Source organism: Tachypleus tridentatus, chromosome 1 (assembly GCF_004210375.1).
Source record: "Tachypleus tridentatus isolate NWPU-2018 chromosome 1, ASM421037v1, whole genome shotgun sequence".
Classification (NCBI taxonomy): Eukaryota; Metazoa; Arthropoda; class Merostomata; order Xiphosura; family Limulidae; genus Tachypleus; species Tachypleus tridentatus.
In genome coordinates, this window is record NC_134825.1 from 61397424 (window position 1) to 61420569 (window position 23146).

General features: G+C 31.4%; 1 protein-coding gene across 3 annotated transcripts in view; it reads right to left on the reverse strand.

Moving 5' to 3' along the window:
• LOC143249817 (gamma-tubulin complex component 3 homolog) overlaps positions 1 to 23146 on the reverse strand; it is a 65710-nt gene that overhangs the window by 33994 nt on the left and 8570 nt on the right. For 2 of the 3 annotated variants that reach the window (XM_076500329.1, XM_076500308.1), the window contains exons 2-7: positions 23100 to 23145; positions 22523 to 22584; positions 22217 to 22284; positions 12243 to 12320; positions 8572 to 8953; positions 4131 to 4249 (exon numbers count right to left, since the gene is read on the reverse strand). In XM_076500329.1, the coding sequence (XP_076356444.1) occupies positions 4131 to 4249; positions 8572 to 8953; positions 12243 to 12320; positions 22217 to 22284; positions 22523 to 22584; positions 23100 to 23145 (755 nt within the window). The remainder of the gene's footprint in view (positions 1 to 4130; positions 4250 to 8571; positions 8954 to 12242; positions 12321 to 22216; positions 22285 to 22522; positions 22585 to 23099; position 23146) is intronic. The other variant, XM_076500318.1, reaches the window with a different exon arrangement.

Sequence of the window (23146 nt, forward strand, 5' to 3'; positions counted from 1 at the left end):
ATGACACAAGTTGAAACACAAGCAATTAACACAGTATTTCATCCACCACTATACTGGTACAGATAACGTAGATGACATGGTTGCAGGATTCAGATCTACAGAACACACACTTAATTTTTTCAGTCACATTAACTCTATACATCCCAACATTAACTTCACATGTGAACAGGAAGAAAGCAATCAAATATAATTTCTTAACCTCAAAATTACAAGAACCGATACACAATTCAAAACAGAAATCCACCGAAAAATAACCCATACTGGACTATACATTCCTTGGGACTCCGCACATGAAACAAAACAAAAACTCAACATACTAAGAAACCAAATAAACACAGCCATAAAACTATGCTCACCAGATAAAATTAACGATGAATTAGACAAAATAAAACAATACTTCATCAACATCAATAAGTTTCCCCCACAAACCGTAGAAAACATTATACGCACACACCTAGACAGAAAGCAAAATCAACTAACAAAAGTAAATATATCTCACGAATCAAAAAATCACGAAACCATATACTGCTGTATACCATATATTCCCGACATCAGCAAACAAATAACCAACGTTTGGCAAAAATTAGTAACAAAATATGACATTCCAGTTAATACCAAATTTATTCAAAAAACCAGGCACAAAACTGAGGTCTATACTATGTAAAAACTACACTGACAAACACCACACCAACATTATTTACAAAATACAATGTGATAACTGCCACGACTTCTATATTGGAGAAACAAGTAGAAAAATGGAAACCAGATTCAAAGAACATAAAAAAGTCACCTTCACACGTTTTTGAACACTGCAAGTCAAATAAACACAACATAACCATAGAAAACACTCAAATACTAAATAAAGAAACAAACATAAGCAAATGCAAAATTAAAGAAGCCTTACTTATACAACTTAAACCCAAAATAAACCAATATAAAAGAACGCCTTTATACCTATATTAATATAATAAAATTATATATTCAAACATCTATCACTGCCCTCTACATTGTGACACTCAGTTACACAACCCCTTCCAAATGTGGTCAGCTTCCGATCAGTTACCTCTTTCTTTCTTTGTGAACCTGACGATGACCAAAGAAGGTCGAAACGTTGTTCGCTCTTCTATGTAAAATATTTTCTCAACCCAAACGAGCTGTTTTTGCATAAAATGTTCCATTTTCACTGAGTCATTTTTCTATCATTTGGTACATGATCATTTATCTGCTTGAGATCAGTGACAGTCTTCATTCTGTCCTAAAGGATGCACAGACTAAGATACTAAAGTCAGTATCATCGAATTTAGGTGTTCTGCCTCTTCCTTTCCTATTTCCAAATTTACCTGCCTCAGTGTCGTGTTTAGGAAGCATTTCAAATCTGCAGCAATTAGTCCGAGAGTCCAACCAGCATCACATGAAGCTTTTATGCAAACTCTGCTTTACTGATAGTTCTCTACATCTGATGGGATGTGGCATGATAACAAAACTTAATATGTAGTGTAAAACACTGTTTTTATCAAGGATTATTTGTGGAGTGCTATTAAATTGATTTATTCTAGCATATACAGGCATCATATTCTAGCTTCTTTCTATATAGTTAATACACTGCATGGAGTACCATGACAGTTGTTTCAAACCCTCAATTTGACCAGTATGTTCATTCAAGCAAAATTCTTATGGCATACCTTTGGTACAAGTATATGAGAATTCTAAAGAATATTATGTATTCTCACTATTACTCATTTAATCAACAACAGGGTTCAGTTGACATTTACATTGTGTAATGGTAAGGTATGATTTGCCCTATAAGATGGAAAGAATAGCAAAATTCCACATGTCACAACACTTTTGCAGACACCACAAAATCTTTAAAATCTTCTGTACATATATTTATAGGTAGGAATAAAAGCGAAGTAGCAGCACATCCCAGACAACCAACAAAAATAAAAAAAAATAGCTATCTAATAAATGAAACAAAGCCTGCTTATTTTTCTATGAAAGAAGAAGAGCTTGTTTGAGCTCTTTTGTGACAGAATATTCAATGCAATTTGAAAGAAATCAATTAATAGAATTTTGGATTCAAAGAACTAGAGGGAACCCTAGAAACTACAGAAAAAAGCAGTTCATTTTCTGGTTATTTGTTAATATGCACATGTGTGATACAGGATATTTTATCACTTGCAGCCCTGAATTCCAAATACAGAAGCAGGACAAATTCAGAACCTGACCTTAGGATAAGCTGATGAATGTTACTCTCAACTTTATGAAATCATAAATACAGGTTCACTCACAACATTAAAATGTAGAAAGGTAAGTCACGGGTCAAAACACGTCATTGTGTTTGTTGACTTGCATTCAAAATTTTATTAAACTAATATTTTATGAATTTCTCTCTTTATGTTTGGTATCAAAGTGTAGATTATAAATTCAATTTTCATATTATACATTATATAATTTCTTAATTTTAAACAAATACACCTAAACATTGATATTGTGTGGTATGTTGAATGCAGTACTGGTTCAAATTAGATGTTTGTGTAAAAATACAAAGCCTATATTTTGGCATGAATTAGAAATTCAAGCTGCAGTACAGACAAGCTAGAATATAAAATAAAAACCCTTTCAACTTTTCTATATGCTGAGCTACCTATCTATTTTGGGAATCAAATACAGTGGCCTCACACAATTCTTTCTGATTTTGGAAATGGTCCCTTATGTATATATTATATATTTACTTCCATATATGACATGTGAATAACCAATAAGAAACTCAGAATGTTCCCTTCATGATTTTCTCAGCCATTTTCAAATATAATGGTATCTTCTCTTTCTTTTGAGACACACCTTCATGATGGTGAATTGAGTTATTATTGGGTTCAAGACTTCATAATTTTTAGGTATAAATACTGCTTAATTATTAAACTTGATAAATTATGAAATCTTGAACCCAACAATAACCCAATTTACCATCATGAAGGTAAATTTTCATAATTTTTAGGTATAAATACTGCTTAATTATTAAACTTGATAAATTATAATGGAGTTCTACAGTGTTGATGAAGTAATTTATGACTGTGATTATTCAAATATATATATAAAACCTAAAAAGTTTCACATCTTTCATACATGAAATTTCTGAAGGCGTAGAAAGCTAAAATAAACAGCAATAAGTATAAAGGTCATAACTAGAATAGATAATTGTTTTCTTTACTTCCTTATTTACTGTTCTATGTTTTAAGACAAAAAAGTTTGAGAACTTGTCTGTAAATAGTAATAATCTATATACATACACAATTTATAATTATTGCAATGTGACTGTATGTTACCAAATACTAGTCCATTAAAACACAGTCTAGATAGGTGACTTTGTAAAAACTAAAGGTCAGTTTTATATTACTGAATACTGTAACATGGGTGTGCATGCACTACATCGTTGTAACTTCTGTATTGTTAGCCACGCATGGCCAAAAGTTCAGTATACTAAAAACAATAAATCTATATAAATGTATTATGTTGTGATATTTAAGCTATCTGGTCTAAACATTTATGCTTTTGTTTTATAATCTGTGGTTATTATAGAACAAAAAAGGCATAATTTGTGTTTATTTCCTGATTTTATATAGCGGTTACGAGATAGTCAAATTGACTGAACCAATATAGATTTTTTAGTGAAAATAAAGTTTCTTCTCAAGAAACATTTGACAAAACAATCTAGATATCATTAAAATTTTATATGTGAAATTTTAAATGCATACAAGTATTTTTATTTTTAAACTGAAAATTATTTTGCATATTGAATAAGCAACATGCACAGATAAAAAGGTATGAGAATACATTGGTTAATAAACCTCAAGACTTAATTAAAAAATCTTAAATTTTGCATATTACAGTTTTCTAATGCTTACTGATAATATGCCAAATCTCATGAACACATGCTTACAAATTTAAAAGTAATAGCATCAAAATTATAACAAACTAAAATAGTTAATGCATTTTATTGTAAATTTCTTCCTTCATTGCCAAAATATCTTTCATTGTTAGTACAATATATTTTACTTTTACATGTTTGATAAAAGGCCTTTTTTAATATTATTATTATATTTTATTAACTTTTTAACACTGATACATCATACCTTACTATCAATATGAAATCTGTCTTTTACTGGTTGCATTTTTATGAATTTTCCTTCAATACCTTGAAAGGCAAAGAGTATTTCTCTAAGTAATACACCTTCAGGAACAATAGGAAGACCTATGAAACAAATACAAACACTAAAGATATATTTATTCTCTGTATTATTCTTAGTATTAATAGCTTACAAAAATTTTTTATTCATTAAAATAAATTATGTTCCTACTAAGCTGTAGAAAGTGCAATAAATTATCAAATTGTTCAACAAATACAAAATATATATATTAACTACTTATATAAAAAGTGTTAATCTCAAAATATTCAGACAGAAAAAATATACAAATATTTTCTGTAAATTTTAGAATGAATTGGTTTTACAAGTTTAAACTTAGCATTTTAGAAATATCTCGAATTCACAAAGTATATGATGAAACAGAATTTTAAGTTAATGATACAAAAATAAAACAATCTAATACAGAAAGCTGGTTTGTGACTGTTCACACTTTCCAGCCCCTATAATAATATGAATTCCGAGTACTTGTGGAGTTAGGTATGATAAAAATTTCTGATGCTGATTATGTACTTCAAAGTAAAATGTTGAGAAAAAGAAAAACAATTCTGACTGCCAGTCATAGACAGCAAAATTTATCCAACACAAGTGACAGACAGACTCTACAAGAAACCAAAAATGTCATTTATTCAGAGACATTGCACTGGTTGTTAAGGATGTGTGGGCGAACTATACAACAAGTCTATAATTTCATTTACTTAATTTTTACATTCTTTAACCATTTATTTCACAGTAAACACGATCACTTGACATATATTGTCACAAGAGAAGCAAAATTTTGATATTTTCTGTTTAAAGCAATTAAACACCACCCCTCTGTTTAAGTAATACCCAGGCAACAATAGGGAAGAACAGTTGTTATTTACTAATATAAGTAGTTATTCTGTTGGAATTAGAAAATTTTAATGTAAACTTTTTTGTATACGTAATTTCAGTTTTACAGATAAAACAACTTTTTCAATCATGTTCTGTTGCATTTACAAGTTTTTGAAGTTTTAAACCTAATTTTCATAAAATACTAAAATATTATTCAATTGTAGGGACATAAAATTTTCTTATCATAATAAATATTATTTAAAATAAAAAACAAAAAATACAACTACCAGATCTGTAATAGATTTTCTGTTCTAAATTAATTTTTTTTAAAATTTCCTATCTATGGTGACAGGCCTGATCAAAATACAAAAATAATTAAGTTCTGATCCAAACATTTATGCACTTTATTTTTGTTTCACATGATCTGGAGTAATACTTTTTATTTACATAAAATAAAATCCAATTAATTATCCATTTTTAGCATAGTTGTTCTAAAACTACAAAAACAAGAAAAGCTCAAACTGTATTCTTTTTGTAACAATATTACCAGAATAAGTTTGCAACTTTAACTGTACAAGAAATTCCAATCTAATAACTGGATTAATTAGATAAATGTCGAAATGTTAAATGTTCATTGTGATAATTATACTTCAATTGTATATATTACTTTAAAAAGCATTTTAATACACAACTGAATATGAAATGATTGGAATATCAGTGATGAAAAGCTCACTCAAAATACCTTATGAATACTAATATAGTACATATGATATAGCTGCCTTGAGTTTCTTTGTACAACAGTGATCAAAAAATAACATGAAAGAGCTAAACAGTACAACTTTAATGGTAATTTTAATTTAATATCTTTTTAGGCAAACAATTCGTTGCAGCATAGGAATGAAGTAAAAATGTTTTATTACCGCAAAAAGATATATAATAATTAGTCATGATAAATAGTAATCTTCATATCTAAAACTTTAATTTACAAAAAAGAATAAAAACCCAAAGTTAAAACAAGATCACTGATTGTAAGCTTCTCTCAGCTTATGTATATTAAAACTACAACAAGGGCAATGAGAAAATGACCAATGCATGCTTTAAGAAAGTAGCAGTGAATGAAGCAACACCAGTTACTGTGTGACAAATCACAAAAGAGGTAGTATGTTACCACCTCCAAGTTAAACAAAACTTACTTATTAAGGTGTTTTTTAGCAATGAGAAAAAGGTAAATAATTTCCAATACAACTGTGTAATGGAATAAGAAGTTATAGGAAAGCCAAACTTAGCCTCCAAAGCTGTAGTTTATCAAAAAGAAGTGTTAGTTGTCATTTCACTGGAAACTGTAATACTGAGGAGGGGTTAAATCTTTAAAACAAAAATTTATGATATTTCCATGGAAAGTAAATATCTTTTATTCTCATTCATAATCACCATATCTGTAAGCAAACTGTTTGCAACTTTAATAATGCTAGAAGCCACAAGCAACCCAACCAAGTCTGCTGTATTAGGCAAAATCAGTAATAAGCCTCAACTGATTATACAAGCCATCAATTTGGTTAACTAGTTTAGTGATTTAACGGTGACTTTTAAGATATAGTCATTTAAATAATATTCCTTAACAAAAGTTTTTGAAAATCAGCAAGTAGCCATCAAACCTTTATCATCACCTGTTTTGAAGAAATTTTAATACAAGACAAACTGAAAGACTTTTCTATAATTGCTGACATTATATATGAATATTATCTATCTAGAAGAAAATGAGGTGGATTTCTTCAGTGCTACCATTTTATTATCTGCAACATGTCAAATTTTTCTCCCAACAATTCATACGATATGTCATCTAAATATCGTTCCAAATGTTCTTGGATTAAAGTTGTAAGTCAGGTTTATTGTTTTAATTGCAAACAATGAACATTATTTTCCTGTAATTTTACAAGTGAAATGCATAAACACAACTCTTTCCACTGAAATATTTTAAAATATATTTATTTTTTTGAGTTTCTCCAAGATTCAAAGTTTTTTGTTAAGGGATAACTTTAACTGTCTCTTTTATAAATGCATTTTGTAAATCATTTTTAAAATAGTCAAGCAATTTCCAATAAAATGACATCTAACACAAGACAATTCTTTAGCACAAAGTTTTAATCAAACAGTTGATTAACAGTAAAAGAACAATCCACCATTTAAATAATGACCTTCTATATTATCATTCCTTGACCCAATCAGCCTGAAAGTTTAATGCAAGTCAGAGACAGTTTTAAAAAATGCAAAATTTTTTGATTGTTTAACCATTAAATGTTGCTTTTATTTCTTAAAACAAATATTACATTGAAGAACAGAATTTCACAAAGCAAAAAAAATAAACATTAACAGTTACTTATTTTAGTGCATAAAGAGTGTGTTCATAAAAAAAAAAACTGTGAAATGTATTTGATAATGGTTATGTATTACTGGTTGAGATTTACCAATTGGATGAGAAACGATAATATTTAGCACCAAATCTTGTTTATTGTTAAGTGCAAATCTACACAATGTGTTATCTGTGCTCTGGCCACCATGGATACCAAAACCCAATTTTTAGCATTATAAGACCTAAACCTTTTTTCTGAGCCACCAAGAAGCAGCTCTAAAAAAGAAGTTATATGACAGTTCTACAAGTGACAAATATTCATGAGAAATACATGAAAAAATTAAAACTATTAAGTTACCAATATCCACTTGGAAAGCTACAAGTCTGCTTACATCAACATAATCATTTAGTTATGTTTCTGCTTAATTAAACTATCATAAGAAAAAATATGTTAAATACCATAACATACCAGAGGAAATTTTAAATTAAAAAACTTTAAATGCCTGAAATAATACAGATATGAACATTATATACACAGATATCAATTATAATTCTGAGGGCTATTAAACTTCTCTCAAGTTTGTCATTTTGGACTTTTTAAATGATTTAAAAGAATTTACTAATAACTTAGTTCACCTCTTATTCAATGATTGAACTTAATGTTCTGTTCTTTACATTTTCACAATTGAAAATGTAATGGCAGTATGCTCATCTACTGGTTAAGAGCTGATTTTCTTAGCTTAATCTTTTGACTGTGGCTGGAATATATATTTCCTGGATCAACCATTAAAAGAGACAGAGAGGAAGAACACTGTAAGGCTAAAAGCTACAAAACTAACAGCATTACCAACCACTATATTTAGATAGTGGTTAGTGTGTCTTCATTCCAGGGTATAATTACATTGTATACTGCTTAACCAAAAGGTGAGAGCATTGCCACTACATCTTTAACTGTAACTACCTAAAGGAAGGAACACAGCAATAACGTTGATTATATCATTAAGAAAGGCAAGTTCAAGAACTTTTCATAAATATAAACTGATTTTCCTTGAGAAGATAATGTAATATCTACTAACCCAGAAAAGAACATAGGGAAACAAGAAATTCTGAGAATCAAATTAAAAAAAAAAGGTGACCACTAACTGCTGATGATTAAAAAGAAGGTTTAAGCATAACTGATAAGGCCAATTAGATGAATACACTTACCAAGATTGGTAGAACCCTTATGTTCTTGCACTGCTACCTTTTTTTTAACAGACACAATAGTTCCTTCTGTCTTATCTTTGCCTGAGAATAAAGCTGCCATGCGAGCAACTCGACTACTGCTGGTCTGAGAACAAATGTTGCCACTGTCCGAGAGAATACACTGACCTGGATCTGCACGATCAACAGATCCATCAGACTGTGCAAGTTGGTAGGTTTTTGGAAGGGAAGCATGCTCTGTCTTTTCTGAGCCAGGTATCGAGGACACACTTTTACTTGAAAATATACTTCTTGGCTGTTGGCTTTTTGTACTTTCTGAGAAATCCACATTTTGTAATGGAGTTGATGTTGTGAATTTGGTAAAACCAAGTCCAAATGGCCCATTCTAAAAATAAACTCAAAATTTTAAAAGCTTTGAAATACTTAAATAATAATAAAAAGCCTTTTTCATAAAACATGCAAGCTCTAAATTTCAGTTTTTCCAGTAAATATAATTTTCATTTATAAGAACTTCTTAGTGAAAATAAATAAAAACGTAATAACATGACAACTACACTATATCTACCTTATTCAGTGCCGACAAGGATCACTATCAAATACTCAGGGCTTGCTGACATAGGACAGAAAAATTGATGGATGAGACACTATTTATACATACCATTAATTAGTGAAGATCATTGATATCTCTATTAATTTTATCTGAGAGAAAGCAAGACAGAAATTAAAACTATAATCACCAAGAAAGTTAACAAATAACTATTACCATATTTTCCAGTGCATGAAATCATATGTTTTGCTCTTAAATCAATGTATGATTTTACCCCTAATCTTATACACAGGAAAATTTGCAACTGCTCTTGGTGTCCAGCAACTGTTTAGTGTATCACCAAGTTCAGAGAAAATTCTTAAGTTGAAAGCCTTCTATGCAGGGAAAATCATATGTGATCTTTAAGTTTATGAAAATGAGCTGTTTGCTTGTCTAGTAGCAGAGTTCCTCAGCCTCTTAAAACTGAAAAGAAATGATTGGATTTTCTCACATACAGTAAAGAAGGGGTTTACAGAGATGGACCCACATTTTAGCTTGCTCTCTTTCCTTCTCTTGATTATAGCTCTATCAGTCACATCTTGTTTATGCAAGCACTTCTTTTCCCTGCTAAAGTCTGTCAAAATCATGTTCAGTAGCATTATGGTAGAGTAGTATTTAGTGATGTGGTAGTGCTGTTAGTCCAATCAAAATAAGTGAAGACAAAAATTATTGTTTGTGGACTTAATATGCTGTTTATCATTAAAGATAGTTTTTCATTTGTCCCTTGTATAATGGTGTATGTGGTACATAATACTGCTACAAATATTGTGTTATGTATACTATACACATTGTTGTGTATACTATAGACACACATATGAAATATTTTGGACTACACTATGATGCCCATTCCTTTTATACAACCTATAACTTTGTACAAAAGCATGCAACCGTTACATGCACGTAATCTGAGGGTTGCAGGTTGGAATCCTAGTCACACAGAACATGCTCGCCCTTTCAGCTGTGGGGGCTTATAATGCGATGGTCAATCCCACTATACATTGGTAAAATAGTAGTCCAAGAGTTGGTGGTGGGTGGTGATGACTAGCTGCTTTCTCTCTAGTTTTACACTGCTAAATTAGGGACAGCTAGAGCAGATAGCCCTCATGTAACTTTGTATGAAATTAAAAAAAAAATGTAACCAAGTTATTGTGTTTGACAGTTGCAGAGTTTCATAATTATTATTCTTTTGTTTCTCCTGCCTCATTTATTCTTAGAATGTCATCATACATTTCTGTTTTCACTGAAATTGACTTTTTTTAAATATAAGTATATGTGTCAGACTAGTTGTTCAGATCATTAAGTTAAAAATGAATCTAACAGAGTACTGTATATTTCATTTTGATTTTCATCAGTTTTCTCTTTTTTTCCTCTTGCTCCTATCCATAAAAGTGAGATCAAAACCATATTCTGCTACATATACACATAGGTAATGTTAATAAATGCAAAAAAATAATTGCACTGCATTTCTAAAATACAAATGTAATACAGACCTACTGCTTCAAAATAAAGGTTTTTTTTATGTAAAATGTTTTACTGCTCTTAAAAGATGAGGTGAAAAAAAAGACCAAAATATGGGAATTTGGTAGCAATGAACAAGTTATCCCATCATTAGGCTACACCCATAAAGTTAGAAATTTTATCCATTTTGTCACTACAATAAAACTAATATTATATGATTAGACTCTGAATTTTCTTATTTGTAAAACAATACTGAACTGACTAGAATAACAAGTATGGAAAAGCATACACAGTGAATTGTTGGAACAGGTGACTGATAAGGAAATAAATATCTCAATGTTTGCTCAACAATGCCTAAGCTTACTATGTATCCAAGTATACCACATATCACTGTGCATGTGTGAGGATGTGTGGGTGCTAGGCATTAGGCACTATAGGTGACACATTACTGTTTGCATGCTAGCCCAGTTATCATAAAACTGATATTTAATATTTGAAACTAGAAATCAGCTACTGTGATACAACATGAAAGACATAAAAGTTACAGTTTAAAATGAAGATTAAGAAATAATGTATTTAAACAACTTTTTTTTAAAGGCAAGCAAAATGTCTGAAATTTTATAATATTGGCATTAATAACTTGGAGGATAGAAGATTGATATTTATGTTTTAAAGATAACACAGTAATTATAATTCTTTTATAACCTAATAAAGAAAACAAAATACTTGTCCACAGGGCAAAGTATAATGTTAAAACTTCTTGTTTCTGCTATTTGGAGGTATGAATTGGTTACTCCTGATGTATATAATGTCTGAAATGTACATTTATGTATTAGTGTATTAATATCAGCAATAAATAATATTCCTATCATACTATATTTCCTTTCTGAAATAATAAGCTTATGTTTTTCTGCAAGTACAGTCCTATAAAGTTTTTATGTTTGTAAAACAAACTTTTATTTTTCTTTGATTACATTTTTCAACAGACACATAGAAGTTTATTGCAAATAGCTGACTTATCAAACAATATTCTAGACTATTCAGCTTAAACACTAGATTATATGTTTGATGTTTGCATTGTTATTTTCCTAATTTCTCTAAGTCACTTTTTTATAATGTCTTAAATAAAAAATAGCTTTGCTACACTGATCTTTTCATTACAACCAGTTTTAAAACAAAGAAATTGTTCTCTGAGTGACTAATTTTTGTTAGAGGATTGTACAGTTTTTACATGCAGAATCAAATTACACTGAGTATTGTTTTGTGTGTTATATTTGCATATTCTAACCTTCAAGACAGCCTTTTTATTTAATATCCTTAATGCTTTAAATAAAAGAAAAAGATATGAAAACATAGCAGTTATTTCTCTAAAAACCTGACACTAAATTTTAAATGTATTAGCTCAAATTTTTTTTTATATAAAAGTGACCTCAGGCAAGTCAACCAGTCAGATAATGATCTACTCTTTCCTGGCCACTAAAATTTACATTTAGAAAGCAAAAATCATTAAGTTATTCAATTAGCTTAACACTTCAAAATTGTGTTATGTTTTATAACTCAAGTTTGCTCTGTGTAATATCACTAGATTATATTTTGATTACATATGTGAAAATGAATGATCACAACTAACCTTTGCATGGTATTTATTCTTAGATCCACTTAGGTTAAGAAGAAAACAGAGAACTGCCCATCGATTCTTCAGCACTACCTGTAAAAGATATAAAATCTCTAAGCTTTAAATCAGGTAAATTACCATTTTATAAAGTTATTAAAAGTCAAACCAATCTCTAATATAATTTGATATTCATCTTATTAAAATACAGTTAACTGTATTATGTAGAATTAATGCATATTTATCTACTTTATGTGTAGCAATGCACTTTCTATGGCTAATTCATAAAGAACTTTTTGTTAAATGTTTTAGGTATATTTTTCCAAATGCAATTTATTTTAAATATGAACTTGCATTTTGTTTAAGGCCCTAAGTAAAAATGTTGAGTTAATTTGATAACATATTACAAATTAAAAATAAATCAGTAAATTTTTGGCTATCACAGTTACTTCAGAGATATCAGCATTACCCACCCATGGGATTCATACCTGTGATCAACAGATTGCAAGACTAGTGTCCTAACCACCAACAGAATGTACAAACAGTATAAAGTCAGAATAGTATTCAGAAACAATTACAATTAGAACAAATCAAATCATCTAAAGACCTAATGTAGAGAAAAAACACCATTTTTGTAACATTTCCTATGAATGTAGATTCCAATATAGTGGAGAAACAAAATAGGTATACAAGACTTAGTAATACAAATCTATCTGTAACAGTTCATCATACTAGAGAAGATTATGCAATAAATGGTAGAATATTAAAGTGATAGGATATGAACCATAAACATACACACACAGAAATAATGGAATCTTTTACCAGCCAACTAAGTGATAACACAGTCAAATTAACAGGGAAGTCAAAGTTTGGATACCCCTCTTGAAAATATTAAAATAGTTGATTTAAGCACATTCTTAGTAAACTCTACAAAACCTGAAGAAGTTTACACTGAAATAATATTTATCCCCTCTCACACTTATCCTAAAGAAAAGTTCTCTTCTTTGCCCATTTATGCATTGGTATGAATTCTACCTCATTTGCTCCATATTTTATACCCCACTATATCATCCCTAGTGAGTTTAATCTTACAACTCTCTCCATCTAACTCAATGCTTTCCTCTATATCCAATCTGTATATAAGTTCCCTGTTATTTTTCCTTATATTAGACTGACAAGATCATAAGATGAAACTTTGTAGAATGAACAGCAACTACCTGTTGTGAAGACACAAGTGTAGAAGACGACATTTCAAAAGCCTTCCATCTTTCATTTTTAGGTCAGTGTGTGTGTGGGTGTTTTTAGTCTTTTATAGTGTCCTGGTGTCACTCTCCACAATCCAGGACACTATAAAAATCCAAAAGCAGCTACACACACACTGACCTGAATACAACAGCCTGAAGACTTTCAAAATGTTATTCTCTACACTTTTGTCTCCACAACAGGCAGTTGCCATTCATTCTGCAAAGTTTCATCATGAATACTCTGCCTAAACAATCTATCAAAGAATACGATTATAAGATCTTAATACCAGATATCACATGGAGGAAGGATGGGACAGTGTGAACAGAGGTATTATCAGAAATATAATTTTGCTATAGGGAAAATGTACACTTGCAAAAACACATTTTCACTCCCACTTTAGACAGAATCCCACACTGACAAGGTAGAAGGGCCAGTTAAGAGAAGATCCATACAGAAATCATCTGCATATAAAACAGTGTGCAAAACTGATATATAAAAAAGCACACTAGTCAGGGTCTTCACTATTTCTGCAAGAGGTACACTCTTTATCCAAATAAAGTAAAATCTAAATATGGGCAGTAAAGAGTGATGATGCATTTTTTGCACCACATGAATTATGACAAGAAGGTAAGCAACACAAAAGTGGACAAACTTTCTCCTTCACCTGAAGAAGTTGAAAATGACAAGATTATATACACCATACTCAACCAAAGGAATACAATTTATCATGTCTAAAATTATAAACAGTCATCCTTACTTCCCAAACAAACTGGCAAGTAGTATTCAACTTGCTCATGGAATTATGAAGAGGATGTGGAACTTGTGTTCGATTAAGAGCCTAGGATGGAACCACTATGCATTCAAAATTATGAGGAGACAGTGGACTTCCTTCCATGAACAATATACAAAACCAACACTTGATCAAAGAGAAGGGCTATGCATATCCCAACCAGACTGCATAGTGTCAAATCTGAACTGGAATTACAAGTAGGCTGTTACTACTCCTACTTACATCTGTGAAAAACATCCAGGTACCCAAGTTTGAGGTGTACCCCAACTTTGCTTTCTTCTTCAAAAATGGAAGAATGCACTCTTAACAGTTTGGAGGAAAAGCCTCTGACCATCATCTCAGTAACTAGAAGCTGGGTGTGGTAAGGACTCCCTAGCTCCACTAGTAGAATCTGTGTAAGCATGCTTGTGTGTGTGTGTGTGTGTGTAGGGGGGGCAATGTAGAGCTGTGGAAACAGTACAATAGGTGAAGTAAGTTCCCTAAATATTTAAAAACAAACCAACCCCATTTTATTCAATCCAACAGTTGGTAGGAACAGGAAATAAACTCCTTCAGTTTTACTCATGATAGTCCATGATAAAATGGTAACACCATTACTGGGTAAACACCAAGGCAGTGTTATGGAACACCTCATTTCTACAGAATCATTACTATTAATAATGATATTGTTTGCTAACGAGGAATTAGACTGAGAGAAGCTCACCTGTCTGGACAATACTCACCACAAAAAGGGATCCACTGAAAGCAAGATATAAAAACTCCTGGAAAATAAAGAGATGTGACTGACAGAAAATACCCCACCTATAAAGGCAAAAATATGCAAAATGGACATTTGGGAAACAATTTCTAAGGGTATGGGAAAAAAATCATTGAAAAGTGAAGAATCCAAATGAATACACAATTGAAACAATCACCACAAAAGGAGGTAAAGTGGGTCACAGAACATTCCTAGGTCTGACAGGTCAAAGCAAACTACTAGATTAGAATCAATTGCAAAGGTGAGATCCTTCATAATGTGAGAAGATCTATGATAGGCCTCAGACAACAGTTGCAAAAATGATAAAAAATGCAAAACTACAGGTAAGAGATAAATTCTGAAAAAAATGAAATTAAGATGAACAGTGACATCACTCTAGAACAGGAAACAGAGGGTCTAACTTCTGAGAGTCTAAATAAGGGTTTTCCAGCTGATGAAATTCAAGGCATGTTCATCCAATAAATGAGTAGAATATAACATGACAACATCCTCTCTTAATTGAACTGCAAATCTCATTGTATGTACAGTCATGTAAAAAGTTAGGACACCCTATGAAAGGCTGTGTATTTTTGTAACAGTTTTGGATATATAGATATTTATTCTCAATTTTAACAATACTGAGAGATTATAGGAATATAATGAAACAATTAAAACTGAAGAAAAGACTTTTCAAGAACTGAGGAAAAAGTTAGGACACTCTACCCCCTAATAGCTAGTGTTACCCCCTTTGGCTGAAATAACTGCAGTGAGATGCTTCTTGTAGCCATCTACCAGTCTCTGACATTGGTCTGAAGGAAGTTTGCCCCACCCCAAAATGCAGAATTCTTTCAGTTGTGAGATGTTTGAAGGGTTTCTTGCATGTACAGCCTGTTTCAAGTTACTCCACAGCATTTCAATGGGATTAAGATCTGGGCTTTGACTCGGCCATTCCAGGACTCTCCATTTCTTAGTTTTCAGCCAGTCCTTGGTGGATTTACTGGTATGTTTTGGGTCATTGTCATGTTGCAGGGTCCAGTTCTGCTTCAGCTTTAATTTTCTTACAGATGGTCTCACATGATCCTCAAGTACCCTCTGATACACAGTAGAATTCATGGTGAATTCTATGATTGTGAGCTGCCAAGGTCCTGCTGCAGCAAAGCAGCCCCAAACCACGACACTTCCTCCTCCATGCTTCACAGCTGGTGTGAGGTTCTTTTCCTGGAATGCTGTATTTGGTTTACGCCAAACATGTCCTCTGTTCTGGTGTCCAAATAATTCAATTTTGGACTCATCTGTCCAAAGAACATTATTCCAGAAGTCCTGGTCTTTGTCTGCATTCTCTCTGGCAAACTTCAGTCTGGCTTTGATGTTTCTCTTAGAAAGCAAAGGCTTCCTCCTTGCACACCTCCCATGCAAGTTAAACTTGTGTAGTCTCTTCCTGATTGTAGAGGCATGCACTTTCACATCAACAGTAGCCAGAGCCTGCTGTAGGTCCCGTGATGACATTTTAGGGTTTTAGCATCTTGTGGTCTGCTCTCGGGGTGAACTTGCTTGGACGACCAGACCTGGGCATGTTGGCAGTTGTTTGGAAAGCCCTCCACATGTTGACTATTTTTCGAACAGTGAAATGGCTGATTTCAAAATCTTTTGGGATCATTTTAAATCCCTTATCAGACTTATAAGCTGCTACAATTTTCTTTCTGAGGGCTTGAGACAGGTCTTTTGCTCTCACCATGGTGCTCACTCTCACTTCAACAGTGTGGAGCACACCAAACTAAATGTCTGAGGTTTAAATAGGACAAGCCTCATTCAAAATGCTGAGTAACAATCTTCTAATCATGTGCACCTGGTGTGATACACCTGTGTGCGAGTTGAGCCATTTTAAGTGGGAATAAATGTAGGGGTGTCCTAACTTTTTCCTTCTTTAGAATATACATTTTTGTAGAATTACATTTACAGAAGATCTTGAAAAGTCTTTTCTTTAGTTTTAATTGTTTAGTTATATTCCTATAATCTCTCAGTATTGTTAAAATTGAGATTAAATATCTATATATCCAAAAATGTTACAAAAATACACAGGCTTTCATAGGGTGTCCTAACTTTTTCACATGACTGTAAATCAATGTCTATTGAAGGTGAAAGAACCAGGTAACCAGCCAAACTAGTTTCTCCCAATAAAGATAGTGAAGATTCATAAGCCAAAGGTGAAATACTCAAAACATTCCAAACATGGTGTATGAGGTGCAGGAGGTAGAAAGTCTGAAAAAATAGGCTAAAATCTCACATGTCCACTTTTGATCTCTCATAGACTCAGCTACAGAGCCAACAGGAGGAAAATCATAAGACTGCATATACAACTATTACTTCTCTACATGTAAGCTATCAATAAAAGTGTTAATACCCATACCAGCTGTTCTGAGATACATTTTTAATTCAAGTGTGTTTCTCATCATCAAGAATAAACTCAAAAGATTTAAAATTGCCATGACATAAAAAGACTTTTAATCCAGATAGTATTAACCCTTTTTATGCATGAGATTTTACTAAGATACATTCAAAACTGGATGAAAACAAGCATTTTAATGAAATTACCACTATCAAGTACATTATAACTTGAAGGTTTACACTGTCTAAGTTTCATTCCTTTATTTTAAAGAGAAACATCTAAAACAGTAATTTAAACTGCAGTTTTTACTGTCACATGATCCACTCATGGTTACAAGTCTAAATTTTATGAGCTATTATATATGATACTGTAAGAAAATGACAGGCTGTCAGCATAGATGGCCAAATTAAAGTTCCATGTCTTTTATTAGCATATGAAAAATTTCCTAAAATTTCTTAACGTGGATTTGACATTCTAATATTTCTGAAATTAAGGTCAGCCACATCCATTTGCAAAGTCAAAGCTGTGTTACCAAGTAACAGTCTGAAGTTGAGTGGCATGCTTATAACCAATAAAAAGAGCAGATTTGACACTATGCAATTATAATCTCAAGAAACCTCTATCACCTTATGGATTTGTAAATAGAGATAGGAAAAAGCTTAGTTCATTGTTCTCTTCAGGATATGTAGTGCTTGGCAAGTGTTTCTTACCTTATATGTATTAGTTTGTTAAAGAGTTAGATTGCATTTAGATTTTACATTTACATTTTAATTTATGTATTATTTTTGTTTATAAATGTATTTTTGAAATTTTTTTAACTGTATACATTTAACTCGATGTAGTTTGACTTGTGGAAATGTCTAAGCATGATGGTGTCATTCCTGTGTGCCAGTGTTAGTGAAAAGTCATGGTTGACCTTTGCCATATAATAACTATAGAACACCATGGATCAGGTTGGCATACCTGCATCATGAATAAAAGAGAGAATTGGAAAGGAATATTAAAAAAAATGTGAAAATATAAAGATGTGAAATTATGCACAGGAAAAACAAGATTTAAAAGTATTCTACAAACATTTATGAGGTATGTACATATTTCCATTTCTTAAATTTAAGCATTTATTTGCACTGAATCTTGATGATAATATCTAGAGTTAATAATAACAGAGAAAAAAGAAGTGTAAAAATTTTCTTCAAAAAACATTTGATTTTCATTTAGGAAGTCCTAGAGATTATGCAATTAAAATGTGAAAATTATAAGATAAAAAATGGTATTTTTACATTCAAAATGAAAATCTCATTGCATATGAACTATTCAGAGTCTGCATGCAAATAACTACATTAAATAATCAGTTTTATTATAACTAGAAGAAATAATGAAATTAAATCTTATTTTTCTAAAACTATATAATCTTAGGATTGTTTAAGACAAATTTAAAACTATTTCCTAAAATTGCTTCCTTTGTATATATAGAACTTTCACAATAGTTAGATATCTACTTACAATGTGAATAGTTGTCATCCTTGAGTTTGTCTTTTGTGAATTAATATTTTATACTTTAGTGCTTTTATTATAAGAGAGTTAAAAGCAAATTATTCTTGAACATTGTTTGTAATTCACTGATGATGATATTATAGCAAACAGAACAATAAACATATAAATAGTGTAAGATGAGCAGGAAGAAGTAAAGTAATTATTAGGTTTAACATTTAATATGTCAGATTAACAAAGGGAAAAAAAATCCATCAAAGTGTGGTTCTAAAGTAATTGAATCATCCTGAGTGCACTCTGATAAAAGGAACAGATGATATTTTGAAGACAAAAAAGACTAAAGGTTTACTAGAAGGGTAGTATATGATTTCTGTAAGTGAATTATATATATAGGGTGTTTGGAAAGTCACTGTGCACTTACATATTTATTAACAGACATGTTTCAATATAAAATAAAAGAGGTAAATATGAATGACAATTACAAACAATGTTGAAAGTGACCCCCGTTGGCATCAATACAGTCCTGGATCCTTCTTATTTTTTTTCTAAACATCGCTATCAGTTGTTGGCTTGAAATAGACTGAATAAAATATAATTACAAAACTGCACAGTGACTTTCCAAACACCCTGTAGAATGCTAGTGTGATAGCAATAGGGGAAGGTAGTTTGGCTTGTCAGCTGAAATTACAAAGTAAATAAATAGGCATAAGTGGACTTTTGACAAGAACAGAACTGTATAATATTTATTATATCCCTATGATCTGTATAGTGTAAATAATTTGTTCTACATGTGTTTAACTTGTTCTGAATATATACATTATTTTGTAAATAAGTGGAGAGCATTGTTGTTCTTTTATCATTGAATTTATTGCCAACAAGTCACAGACATTTACTGTAGAAGAATCTTAAGCCCAACAACAACACAACCTACATATGCACTGCTGGCTAAAATCTTAAGGCCAATGAATATAAAGAAAAAATATGCATTTTGCATTGTTAGATCATCCACTTATTTGAGTAGAGCTTTGAAGGATGACAATAAAAAAAGGGAAAATAAAAATAAAAAACTTTTTTAGCATTTAATAGGGAAAATGTGAACATAATGAATTTAGCCCAAATACTAGCTGGTCAAAAGTTTAAGATCATGTCAAAAAGAAGCTACCTGTGTTTCTCTCCAGTGTTACTGTATTTGCAACTATATTTATGTCAAGTAAACAGTCCTAAAAAGGGTAGGAAATGCCCAACAAGAGGTCTCAGTAGTGAGTTGCATGGCCATCATTGTGAATAACTGCAAACATTCACTTTGGCATGGTCAATATAAGTGTTTGCAGAAGACTGGCTGGAACGTTATTCCAATGGTAAAGATGGCTTTACAAAGATCATGCACTATTCAAAATTGATGTCTATTTCTATAGATTTCCCTTGCCATCCACCCCCGAACATTTTCAATGGGGTTCAGTTTGGGCGAACACACTGGATGGTCCAAAAGAATCACGTTATTCGCCATGAAAGTCTTTTGTCCTGTGGATTGCAGCATTGTCCTGCTGAAAGATCCAGTCATTTCCACACAAGAGAGGGCCATCAGTCAATAAGGATGCTCTCTCCAACATGCCAATGTAGCCAGCTGCTGTTTGACGCCCCTGTATGACCTGAAGCTCCATTGTTCCATGGAAGGAGAAAGCACCCCAATTCATGATGGAACCTCCTCCACTGTGTCATGTAGAAAATGTCTCCTTATCATGCCAGTAATGTTGGAAGCCATCTGAACCATCAAGGTTAAATATTTTCTCATCAGAGGTCAAAACCTTCTTCCACTTTTCTATGTTCCATGTTTGGTGCTTCTCAGCAAAGTTTAACCAAGCTTTTTTGTGGTGTGGATGGAGGCGTGGCCTTTAAAGACATTTACAGTTTTTAAAGCCTTTCTCTCGTAGATGCCGTCTTATTGTTCTTGAGCTGCATTCTGCATCTGTAAGGGCCTTAATCTGGTTTGATGAACAGTTGATATCTCACCATACAACCTGTCAAATCCTCTTGCTCAACGCTGGTGAAATTTTCCTGGGCTGACCACTTGAAATTCTTATTCTGTATCCCTCAGGGTCTTTTAAGAAATTTGCAACAGCAGTTTTACTATGCCGAATCTCACCAGCGATGGCACGTTGAGAGAGACCTTGCTTTTGCAGCTCGACAATTCTGCCACGTTGAAACTCTGTCAACCTTTTAGCGTTTGCCATGTTTTTACCCAATGTAACACAGGAGATATTGACAACGCTAATGCTTGAACACAAATGACTAAATTTCGTTACATGTTTAACAATTAATGCTTCATTTCAGTATGGTCTTAAACTTTTGACCAGCTAGTATTTTGGCTAATTTCATAGTGTTCAAATTTTCCCTATTAAATGATAAAAAAGTTTATTTTTATTTTCCCTTTTCTTATTTTCATCTCTCAAAGCTCTACTCAAATAAGTGGTTAAGTCTAACAATGCAAAAAGCATAGTTTTTCTTTATGTTCATTGGCCTTAAGATTTTGGCCAGCAGTGTATATATACTTTACTAACACCCAAAAAATAAGTACTTGACATAAATATAGTTGCAAATACAGTAACACTGGAGAGAAACACAGGTAGCTTACATACAGATTGGGTAAAGAAGCCTCATTAATGTAGACTGAGAGAATCACTAAAGGTAACACAGTGAGGTATAAAGAATTGACCAAGTAAGGAAGAATTGTTTAAGTGGGTAGAAAAAGAGAACCTTTCATTGGGATAAAGCTAATGTGGAACAGGAGGTAAGTGCATTTCAAAATAGAAAGTTTTTTGAACATTTATACTTTTAAAAACATAATTGAAGCCTTACGTTTCATATTGAGTAGTCAAACATTTTATATACAGTAAAACACTTAGGAAAGTATCTATAAATAAGCTATGACTAACTCTTAATAGTTTTAACCATTACCATATATATAGACACACACACACAAAATGTAGGTTTAGATATGTTGAAGGGAATTATAGCAGCCATTAACCTACATTACCTAAAAATAAAAAAATTGCTTGTTACAGTGTTAATTTCAAGTACTAAATGAAGTCTTAAGAATTTTAAGGTACATATTATCTAAAATTATTCTCTAACAGATAATCAAGAAAAGTACTTACAATTTCAAAAAAAACTCAAAGCTAATAACAAAAAAAAGAGAAAACATTAATTAATATGTGTTATAAAAATATTTGTACACTACCTTAATAAGAATATAAATAATAAAGTCCTATAAAGAATACAAATTAAGATTATTCACATTCAGAAACTACAAGATTAAATATATCACAGAAGGGTTTTATACTTACACTTCCTTGAAGCTTTCGATGAAGTTCTGCAAATTTCACAGCATCCTTCTCCCGTTTTTCTTTAACCACTAAAAGCAGTGTAGGATGAGCTTTATATTTTTAATACAGCATTAATTAATGCAATTTTAAAATGAAATATAAATTAGTTGGCCACTAGATAGCTTAATATTATTTATTTTTTATATTTTAAAAACACTGGTCATTAATACCTTAAGTGATAAATATCTTCTCTATTATGTGCCTAAATATTTTTTTATCATGAAGAAAAATGTCTTAAAAATAATGACAAACCAGCTGTTCACATACATATTTTTTTTATCTTCTCACGGACTTCAAATTCATCATTTTCCACAGCAGAAAAAGATGTGCTAAAACGTAAGAACACCTGATTTAAACATCAACAGACTGTAACATGCAATAGCATTTTAAACACACAGATATGGAATGTTATTACATGTGAAATACACACAAGTTTATTATGTAACTCTGATTAAGCTTTTTAGACTTCTAAAACAAATTCCAATGTACAGTACAATAGTTCTTATCATAAATTAAACAAATACACACAACAAGAACAAATATCATTACAATGATTTCTCTTACAATTGATTAGTTTTCTCTCTTCTGTTTTTATATGAAAACAGAAATTAAGATTGTCAAATTCAAAAACGTGGTTTAACAATGTTCTGTAACTTATAAGCAGTTTAACAGCAGAAAAAACTTAAGTATCTTGTTTGTATTGCCATTAAGGCATACACAAGCAAAATATTTTTTTAAAACACTGAAAGATAATATAACAAATTTGAATGACAGAAATTTTAACTTAAGATTTTTTAAGACACCTTATAATACAAAAAAATTTTTTTTTTTAAATATTACCTACCAGCTAAGTGTTCTCAATGCTAACTGATATGATGGTGTTACAGCTTC